This window comes from Oncorhynchus mykiss, chromosome 14 (assembly GCF_013265735.2).
Source record: "Oncorhynchus mykiss isolate Arlee chromosome 14, USDA_OmykA_1.1, whole genome shotgun sequence".
Taxonomy (NCBI): domain Eukaryota; kingdom Metazoa; phylum Chordata; class Actinopteri; order Salmoniformes; family Salmonidae; genus Oncorhynchus; species Oncorhynchus mykiss.
The window spans coordinates 12,659,038-12,670,195 of NC_048578.1; the positions used below are offsets into that span (position 1 = coordinate 12,659,038).

General features: G+C 47.9%; 1 protein-coding gene across 1 annotated transcript in view; it reads right to left on the minus strand.

The window, feature by feature from the left end:
* Positions 1–10,662, minus strand: part of LOC110488815 (neuronal acetylcholine receptor subunit alpha-7-like) — an 81,626-nt gene extending 70,964 nt beyond the window's left edge. Inside the window, exon 1 of the mRNA XM_036942961.1 lies at positions 10,149–10,662. Within this exon, the coding sequence (XP_036798856.1) occupies positions 10,149–10,218 (70 nt within the window). The 5' untranslated portion in view covers positions 10,219–10,662. The remainder of the gene's footprint in view (positions 1–10,148) is intronic.
* Positions 10,663–11,158: the final 496 nt, after the last annotated feature.

An 11,158-nucleotide genomic window follows, 5' to 3' on the forward strand; every position in this document is an offset into this window, starting at 1 on the left:
ATCCTCTATATAGTGCACTACTTTTGAGCAGAGCCCTATGGGCACTATAAAGGCAGTAAGGTGCCATTTGTGACACAGATATAACTCATTTTACCACAAGAAGGTGGTTTCACCATTTCAAGCACATTTTTCTATATTGTGCTCAAAGCCAGTTTAATCTAGTTATCCTATAGTGTTTTTACTAGAAAAATTATATCCAGTTGTGTAGTGGAGGGTCCAGACAGCTGTTTTGTCTTCACACATCAAAGTAAAGGTGTGCATATTCACTGACCTATTTCAGCCTGCAGCCCAAGAGAGGAGGAAGGGAGGGAGCGGGGGAAATCAGAGCTAGTGAGTGGGAGAGAGGGGGTAGTGGAGAAAGACAGTAGAGAGTTCCAACATAAAAACAATGCCGCAAGAAATTATACATTTTACATGAGGGAGTTCAAATGTGACAGTGATTTTCTAAGGCTGACTAGATTAGAGTTAAGTCAGTGTGTGTGAACACAGTGTGAATGTCCCCCATCTATTGTGACTGTACTCCTTGCACATGCATTTGCCTGCACGCTGAAGTTAAACCAGCTGACAATGCCAGGCTTTCGCCTTTTATTAACGCACCAGCTCTCCACCATCATGTGACTGGGGTTGTAAACCTTTCTCCCACCCTGCATCACTGGGCTCACAGAGTGGGTGGGGTTGGAGTAGGGTAATGTAGCATGGTAATGGCAGTATAGGGTCTGGGGTGAGATGATGTGAGTGGTTGAAACAGTCGTGGTCATTGAGAATGACATAAACATTTATTTTCACAAAGTCTGCTGCCTCAGTTTGCATGATGGCAATTGACATATACTGCAGAATGTTATGAAGAATGATCAGATGAATTGCAATTAATTGCAAAGTCCCTATTTGCCATGCAAATTAACTGAATTCCCAAAAAACATTTCCACTGCATTTCAGCCCTGCCACAAAAGGACCAGCTGACATCATGTCAGTGATTCTCTCGTTAACACAGGTGTGAGTGTTGATGAGGACAAGGCTGGAGATCACTCTGTCATGCTGATTGAGTTTGAATAACAGACTGGAAGCTTCAAAAGGAGGGTGGTGCTTGGAATCATTGTTCTTCCTCTGTCAACCATGGTTATCTGCAAGGAAACACGTGCCGTCATCATTGCTTTGCACAAAAAGGGCTTCACAGGCAAGGATATTGCTGCCAGTAAGATTTCATCTAAATCAACCATTTATCGGATCATCAAGAACTTAAAGGAGAGTGGTTCAATTGTTGTGAAGAAGACTTCAGGGCGCCCAAGAAAGTCCAGCAAGCGCCAGGACCATCTCCTAAAGTTGATTCAGCTGCGGGACCGGGGCACCACCAGTACAGAGCTTGCTCAGGAATGGCAGCAGGCAGGTGTGAGTGCATCTGCACGCACAGTGAGGTGAAGAGTTTTGGAGGATGGCCTGGTGTCAAGAAGGGCAGCAAAGAAGCCACTTCTCTCCAGGAAAAAGTGTTACGGTGAGTGAATGAGGACCCAAAAGCGAATTAACTTAAACAGAGCTTCTTTAATAACCAAACATAGGTAGGCTCAGATAGACCGGCAGATTCCGACAGGACAGGACAAGGTTACAGCAAACATGACGATAGTCTGGTTCAGGCATGAAACACAACAAACAAGAATCCGACAAAGACAGGAGCAGAAACAGAGAGAGATATAGGGACCTAATCAGAGGGAAAAAGGGAACAGGTGGGAAACGGGGTGAATGGGTAGTTAGGAGGAGACAAGGAACAGCTGGGGGAAAGCGGGGGAGAAAAGGTAACCTAATACGACCAGCAGAGGGAGACAGGGTGAAAGGAAAGGACAGAAAGACAGAACATGACAATACATGACAGTACCCCCCCACTCACCGAGCGCCTCCTGGCGCACTCGAGGAGGAAACCTGGCGGCAACGGAGGAAATCCTCGATCAGCGCACGGTCCAGCACGTCCCGAGAGGGAACCCAACTCCTCTCCTCAGGACCGTACCCCTCCCAATCTACGAGGTACTGGTGACCACGGCCCCGAGGACGCATGTCCAAAATCCTGCGGACCCTGTAGATGGGTGCGCCCTCGACAAGGATGGGGGGGGGGGGGGGGGGGGGGGGACGAGCGGGGGCGCGAAGAACGGTCTTGATACAGGAGACATGGAAGACCGGGTGGACGCGACGAAGGTATCGCGGAAGAAGAAGTCGAACTGCGACAGGATTAATGACCCGAGAAATACGGAACGGACCAATGAACCGCGGGGTCAACTTGCGAGAAGCCGTCTTAAGGGGAAGGTTCTGAGTGGAGAGCCAAACTCTCTGACCGCGACAATATCTAGGACTCTTAGTTCTACGCTTATTAGCAGCCCTCACAGTCTGCGTCCTATAACGGCAAAGTGCAGACCTGACCCTCTTCCAGGTGCGCTCGCAACGTTGGACAAAAGCCTGAGCGGAGGGGACGCTGGACTCGGCGAACTGAGATGAGAACAGCGGAGGCTGGTACCCGAGGCTACTCTGAAAAGGGGATAGCCCGGTCGCAGACGAAGGAAGCGAGTTGTGGGCGTATTCTGCCCAGGGGAGCTGTTCTGACCAAGACGCAGGGTTGCGAAAAGAAAGACTGCGTAAGATGCGACCAATAGTCTGATTGGCCCGTTCTGCTTGACCGTTAAACTGGGGGTGAAAGCCGGAAGAGAGACTGACGGAAGCCCCAATCAAACGGCAAAACTCCCTCCAAAATTGAGACGTGAATTGCGGACCTCTGTCCGAAACGACGTCTGACGGAAGGCCATGAATTCTGAAAACATTCTCGATGATGATTTGTGCCGTCTCTTTAGCAGAAGGAAGCTTAGCAAGGGGAATGAAATGAGCCGCATTAGAGAACCTATCGACAACCGTAAGAATAACAGTCTTCCCCGCTGACGAAGGCAGTCCGGTGACAAAATCTAAGGCGATGTGAGACCACGGTCGAGAGGGAATGGGAAGCGGCCTGAGACGGCCGGCAGGAGGAGAGTTACCGGACTTAGTCTGCGCGCAGACCGAACAAGCAGCCACGAAACGACGCGTGTCATGCTCCCGGGTGGGCCACCAAAAACGCTGGCGAATGGAAGCAAGCGTACCCCGAACGCCAGGGTGGCCGGCTAACTTGGCAGAGTGAGCCCACTGAAGAACGGCCAGACGAGTAGGAACGGGAACGAAAAGAAGGTTCCTAGGACAAGCGCGCGGCGACGGAGTGTGAGTGAGCGCTTGCTTTACCTGCCTCTCAATTCCCCAGACAGTCAACCCGACAACACGCCCCTCAGGGAGAATCCCCTCGGGGTCAGTGGAGGCTACTGAAGAACTGAAGAGACGAGATAAAGCATCAGGCTTGGTGTTCTTAGAGCCCGGACGATAAGAAATCACGAACTCGAAACGAGCGAAAAACAGCGCCCAACGCGCCTGACGCGCATTAAGTCGTTTGGCAGAACGGATGTACTCAAGGTTCCTATGGTCAGTCCAAACGACAAAAGGAACGGTCGCCCCCTCCAACCACTGTCGCCATTCGCCTAGGGCTAACCGGATGGCGAGCAGTTCGCGGTTTCCCACATCATAGTTACGTTCCGACGGCGACAGGCGATGAGAAAAATACGCGCATGGGTGGACCTTGTCGTCAGAGAGGGAGCGCTGAGAAAGAATGGCTCCCACGCCCACCTCTGACGCGTCAACCTCGACAACGAACTGTCTAGAGACGTCAGGTGTAACAAGGATAGGAGCGGATGTAAAACGATTCTTGAGGAGATCAAAAGCTCCCTGGGCGGAAACGGACCACTTAAAGCACGTCTTGACAGAAGTAAGGGCTGTGAGAGGAGCTGCCACCTGACCGAAATTACGGATGAAACGACGATAGAAGTTCGCGAAGCCGAGAAAGCGCTGCAGCTCGATGCGTGACTTAGGGGCGGGCCAATCAATGACAGCTTGGACCTTAGCGGGATCCATCTTAATGCCTTCAGCGGAAATAACAGAACCGAGAAATGTGACGGAGGAGGCATGAAAAGTGCACTTCTCAGCCTTCACAAAAAGACAATTCTCTAAAAGGCGCTGGAGGACACGTCGAACGTGCTGAACATGAATCTGGAGTGACGGTGAAAAAATCAGGATATCGTCAAGGTAAACGAAAACAAAGATGTTCAGCATGTCTCTCAGGACATCATTGACTAATGCCTGAAAGACAGCTGGAGCGTTAGCGAGGCCGAAAGGAAGAACCCGGTATTCAAAGTGCCCTAACGGAGTGTTAAACGCCGTCTTCCACTCGTCCCCCTCCCTGATGCGCACGAGATGGTAAGCGTTACGAAGGTCCAACTTAGTGAAAAACCTGGCTCCCTGCAGGATCTCGAAGGCTGAAGACATAAGAGGAAGCGGATAACGATTCTTCACTGTTATGTCATTCAGCCCTCGATAATCTATGCAGGGGCGCAGAGACCCGTCCTTCTTCTTGACAAAAAAAAACCCCGCTCCGGCGGGAGAGGAGGAGGGGACTATGGTACCGGCGTCAAGAGCTACAGACAAATAATCCTCGAGAGCCTTACGTTCGGGAGCCGACAGAGAGTATAGTCTACCCCGGGGGGGAGTGGTTCCCGGAAGGAGATCAATACTACAATCATACGACCGGTGTGGAGGAAGAGAGGTGGCCCTGGACCGACTGAACACCGTGCGCAGATCGTGATATTCCTCCGGCACCCCTGTCAAATCACCAGGCTCCTCCTGTGAAGAAGAGACAGAGGAAACAGGAGGGATAGCAGACATTAAACATTTCACATGACAAGAGACAAGAGTTCCAGGAGAGGATAGAATTACTAGACCAATTAATGGAAGGATTATGACAAACTAGCCAGGGATGGCCCAAAACAACAGGTGTAAAAGGTGAACGAAAAATTAAAAAAGAAATGGTTTCGCTATGATTACCAGAAACAGTGAGGGTTAAAGGTAGCGTCTCACGCTGAATCCTGGGGAGAGGACTACCATCCAGGGCGAACAAGGCCGTGGACTCCCTTAACTGTCTGAGAGGAATGTCATGTTCCCGAGCCCAGGTCTCGTCCATAAAACAGCCCTCCGCCCCAGAGTCTATTAAGGCACTGCAGGAAGCTGACGAACCGGTCCAGCGTAGATGGACCGACAAGGTAGTGCAGGATCTTGAAGGAGAGACAGGAGTAGTAGCGCTCACCAGTAGCCCTCCGCTTACTGATGAGCTCTGGCTTTTACTGGACATGAAGTGACAAAATGACCAGCAGAACCGCAATAGAGACAGAGGCGGTTGGTGATTCTCCGTTCCCTCTCCTTAGTCGAGATGCGGATACCTCCCAGCTGCATAGGCTCAGCTCCCGAGCCGGCAGAGGAAGATGGTAGTGATGCGGAGAGGGGGGCAACGGAGAGCGTGAGCTCCTTTCCACGAGCTCGGTGACGAAGATCAACCCGTCGCTCAATGCGAATAGCGAGTTCAATCAAGGAATCCACGCTGGAAGGCACCTCCCGGGAGAGAATCTCATCCTTTACCTCTGCGCGGAGACCCTCCAGAAGACGAGCGAGCAAGGCCGGCTCGTTCCAGCCACTGGAGGCAGCAAGAGTGCGAAACTCAATAGAGTAGTCTGTTATGGATCGATTGCCTTGACATAGGGAAGACAGGGCCCTGGAAGCCTCCTCCCCAAAAACAGATCGATCAAAAACCCGTATCATCTCCTCCTTAAAGTCCTGATACTGGTTAGTACACTCAGCCCTTGCCTCCCAGATTGCCGTGCCCCACTCACGAGCCCGTCCAGTAAGGAGAGATATGACGTAGGCGACACGAGCAGTGCTCCTGGCGTAAGTGTTGGGCTGGAGAGAAAACACAATATCACACTGGGTGAGGAACGAGCGGCATTCAGTGGGCTCCCCAGAGTAACACGGCGGGTTATTAATTCTGGGCCCAGGAGATTCGAAAGCCCTGGAAGTGGCCGGTGGATCGAGGCGGAGATGGTGAACCTGTTCTGTGAGGTTGGAGACTTGGGTGGCCAGGGTCTCAACGGCATGTCGAGCAGCAGACAATTCCTGCTCGTGTCTGCCTAGCATCGCTCCCTGGATCCCGACGGCTGAGTGGAGAGGATCCGAAGTCGCTGGGTCCATTCTTGGTCGGATTCTTCTGTTACGGTGAGTGAATGAGGACCCAAAAGCGAATTAACTTAAACAGAGCTTCTTTAATAACCAAACATAGGTAGGCTCAGATAGACCGGCAGATTCCGACAGGACAGGACAAGGTTACAGCAAACATGACGATAGTCTGGTTCAGGCATGAAACACAACAAACAAGAATCCGACAAAGACAGGAGCAGAAACAGAGAGAGATATAGGGACCTAATCAGAGGGAAAAAGGGAACAGGTGGGAAACGGGGTGAATGGGTAGTTAGGAGGAGACAAGGAACAGCTGGGGGAAAGCGGGGGAGAAAAGGTAACCTAATACGACCAGCAGAGGGAGACAGGGTGAAAGGAAAGGACAGAAAGACAGAACATGACAATACATGACAAAAAGAATCAAGGACTGATATTCTGTAATAGGTACAGGGATTGGACTGCTGAGGACTGGGGTAAAGTCATTCTCTCTGATGAATCCCCTTTCCGATTGTTTGGGGCATCCGGAAAAAAGCTTGTCCGGAGAAGACAAGGTGAGCGCTACCATTAGTCCTGTGTCATGCCAACAGTAAAGCATCCTGAGACCATTCATGTGTGGGGTTGCTTCTCAGCCAAGGGAGTGGGCTCACTCACAATTTTGCCTAAGAACACAGCCATGATTAAAGAATGATACCAACACATCCTCCGAGAACAACTTCTCCCAACCATCCAGGAACAGTTTGGTGACGAACAATGCCTTTTCCAGCATGATGTAGCACCTTGCCATAAGGCAAAAGTGATAACTAAGTGGCTCGGGGAACAAAACATCGATATTTTGGGTCCATGGCCAGGAAACTCCCCAGACCTTAATGCCATTGAGAACTTGTGGTCAATCCTCAAGAGGCGGGTGGACAAACAAAAACCCACAAATTCTGACAAACTCCAAGCATTGATTATGCAAGAATGGGCTGCCATCAGTCAGGATGTGGCCCAGAAGTTAATTGACAGCATGCCAGGGGGGATTGCAGAGGTCTTGAAAAAGAAGGGTCAACACTGCAAATATTGACTCTTCGCATCAACTTCATGTAATTGTCAATAAAAGCCTTTGACACTTATGAAATGCTTGTAATCATACTTCAGTATTCCATAGTAACATCTGACAAGAATATCTAAACACACGGAAGCAGCAAACTTTGTGAGAATTAATATTTGTGTCATTCTCAAAACTTTTGGCCACGACTGTACACTCCTGTGGTCAGAACACCAGGAAACTAATTTATTTCCAAATGGTTTTCAGTACATCTCCCACAGCCACACTCCCTTGAGAAAAATAATGTTCCTTTATGTCCTGACAAATGTTGTAGCTCCTGAACACCAACAGCTGAGTACAACATTAACGATAATGACATAGGGTCTCATCTCAGGGCTCTAGTTATAATCCTAATCTAATCCAATGTCACGCCACAATGGAATACTCTATACAAAAGTAATTTTACTGCTGCTACACATGAATGTGTAGTCATATATATTATGATTTACACAGATGTTAGTAAGATTGATTATGTAAATCCATATCTTCATAAGTGTCTTTTGGCTCAAAGGAAACAGAAATATACACTGAGTGAGATAAACCTGCTCTTTCAATGACAGACTGACCAGGTGAATCCAGGTGAAAGCTATGATCCCTTATTCATGTCACTTCAATCAGTGTAAATTAAGGGGAGGAGACAGGTTAAAGAAGGATTTTTAAGCCTTGAGACAATTGAGACATGGATTGTGTATGTCTGCCATTCAGAGGGTGAATGGGTAAGACAAAATATTGAAGTGCCTTTGAACGGGGTATGGTAGTAGGTGCCAGGCGCACCGGTTTGAGTCAAGAACAGCAACACTGCTGGGTTTTTCACACTCAGCAGTTTCCCGTGTGTATCAAGAATGGTCCACCACCAGTGGAGGCTGCTGAGGGGAGGATGGCTCATAATAATGGCTAGAATGGAGTCAATGGAATGTTAACAAACACATAAAACACATGGTTTCCATGTGGTTGGTACCATACCATTGACTCCTTTCCAGCCATTATCATGATCTGCCGTCCCCTCAGCAGCCTCCACTGTCCACCACCCAAAGGACATCCAGACAATTTGACACAACGGTGGGAAGCATTGGAGTCAACATGTGCCAGCATCCCTGTGGAACACTTTCTACACCTTCTTCAGCCCAATCCCCGACGAATTGAAGCTGTTCTGAGGGGGAAAGTGAGGATATAACTCAATATTTGTAAGGTGTTCTTAGTGTTTTGTACACTCAGTGTATGTTCTCCTTCATAGAGTTTTAGAGTAGTGCACATACAGTACCTTATGTACATGGATGTATACCATGTCATGGAAAGGTAACTGCTGCCATGCTGCTACTGGACGGAACGGTATAAGCATCATTTAGTTGAAGCCACAAAAATACCCAAATCAATAATGCACAGGATGAAGCAGGAGAGTTTGAATTGGCATAAACTAGAGATTAAAGAAAGTGGGAGGACTAGAAAGTCTCTCAGGAGTTACTGCTGACCATGGGGGGAAGAGAGAGGGAAGAGAGGGGGAAGGGTGAGGTGCATAGGAATCAGAGAGATCTCATTTATGGACAGATGCCATGCAACTCTTCATACCGTATTGAGAGAGGTCCTGGAACAAAGGTTAGAGGGAAACAATAAAAACAGAATTTCAAGATGTCTTTATTGCGCCACAGTTACTCTTACTCTTCAGATGCATCTCATAGAATATTTTTTTAAAGTATTGTAAACTAAGATTGATTGAAAGTAGATCCGTGGTGCTGAAAGACATTATTGAATGTTGATGTGTAAATGATTTGATCACCAACACTTGCCCGTATGCGTTGCATGGCCTCATGCACAAGAGTGCTAGTCTTGAAAGGCTCCATGATGTTGTAGGCAAGATGCGCAGATAATGAAGGAGGCTGTGCTTTTTTACCGATTGGTTCACCTCTGTGTCTTTTTCACTCAAACACTCACATGGACAGCCACACACACAGCCCCAGAGTGCCACCCCCTTCCAACACAAGGTTGGAGTTGAATGTCTAGAAAAAGATAGTCTGCTTCAACTATCAATCAAATGGTTATAAAGACCAGTCTGTCTGTCAGACATTGGCAATCGTAGGACAAGTCTGCCTGAGACCAAAGCCCTGTCTGTCCAAAGCCCTGTTTCTCCCTCCATCCATCCCTGGCCAGTGATGTGAGTGGAGTAGGTAGTTGAGGACAGGGAGGGTGTCTGTGTGCTGGACACACACAAAGAGACAGAGAAACAATGCACAGAGACAGTAACACGCAACACACTGGAGAGATGCCTCTTTGCCAATAAACCTCTGTAAACCCTGTGCTGTGCTGCGTCACAGTATATAAAGTAAACCCAGATGTCAGGGATGATTGGGGGGGGGGGGGGGGGGGGGGGGGGGCTTTAAGAACAAATGCATTATCCCTATGAATAAGCACAACACACTGTGCACATACACTTTTAACTATTTTAAATGAACCCCAACAGCATCCGCCCTGCATATGCATTAGGTTATATGGTATATTATGCCTACTGTATAGAATAGATGACATTATCCTACTGTAGATTGCCACAGCACATGAATGAATCCGACTGCACTGTGACATGAAAGGAAAAGACACTTTAAACCTAGGCTATTTAGAATAATCCATCAAAATACAAATCGGCCTACTCTATTCCCAAAACCCATCACTATGTTGGATCACAACTGTATTTGTGTTTCAATCCAATCTTACAGGTAACGTTAACTGTTATTTTGAGATTTTAAAAAATCACTTTCCTCTGTCCTCTGTGCTTTTATTTCAAACGTCAAAATCGTGCCCAGAATTACCTGGAAACCGGAAACCTACTTTGTTGTGTATACCCAAAACTCAAATTAGAGTATGTAGCCTATCACTGAGGGTTAGCATTCACACCACATTCCCTCTAAACAGACATGAAACACAGTTCAACAGAGAGAAGTGGACTCGGAGCCAGCCATACCTTTGAAAAGGACCGCCATCCATAGATAGATCCCAACCGAACCTTGTCCAAAAGACTTGCGGCACCGCATCCTTTCGTTCACAGGAATCCGACGACCCTCGAGCCTTCACTGGCGGCTAGAGAGTAAGCGCTTGTTCAGCCAGGGTGTGAGCATTGGGCTGGGGAGAGTTGGAGAGTGATGGGCTGAGGAGAGGTGGAGAGTGATGGGCTGAGGAGAGGTGGAGAGTAATGGGCTGGGCAGAGGTGGGGAGTGATTGGCTGGGGAGAGGTGGAGAGTGATGGGCTGGGGAGAGGTGGAGAGTGAATGGGTGAGATAGAGATAGTGAACAACATTTGCGCTTGTACGATTGTTAAAATAACATTCTCATACACCCGGGCACATTCTCGGAGCATAGGCTACTGTAAGAAAATAACTTTTACGCATAACAAAATACTACTCGCGGTCCGAATACTCGGACTTTGTGAATCTTACACTGATAAACTTGTGGCTGTGGTCGCGCTGTCTCTCTTCGCGCGCTCACCCGTTTCCCGCCTCGTCTGCTCCTTTGGTCTGCTCGAGCGCATTCCTCGTGCCACTTTTTTTTAAATCGACGAGTGGCGGGGATGACGTCAGGCGCACCGCTGATAGTTCCAGAGAGGTCTGAGAAAAACATCAACATTTCTAAAAATATATTTTTTTTTTTAAACACGCAGACACAAAAGTTCACTATGAACTGTGTTAACAGTTAAAACATTACATTGATCATAAATGTTGTTCTGAAATGTGTATTACAATGTGGTGATATTTTACACAAACCCCTAATAGGCATAAATATTTTACAAAATAAAATAAACTTGAGACCGACTCCAATAACTGTATACATTATGTGCAATTGCGCAAGTCGGCTATATTCAAAATTCTCAAATATTTTATCTAAAATTAAATCTAAACATGTATTACATTTGATTGTTTTCCTGCAGGTGTATAAAACCTACTCCATATAGAACATGTTCCCAATTTAGAAAAATAA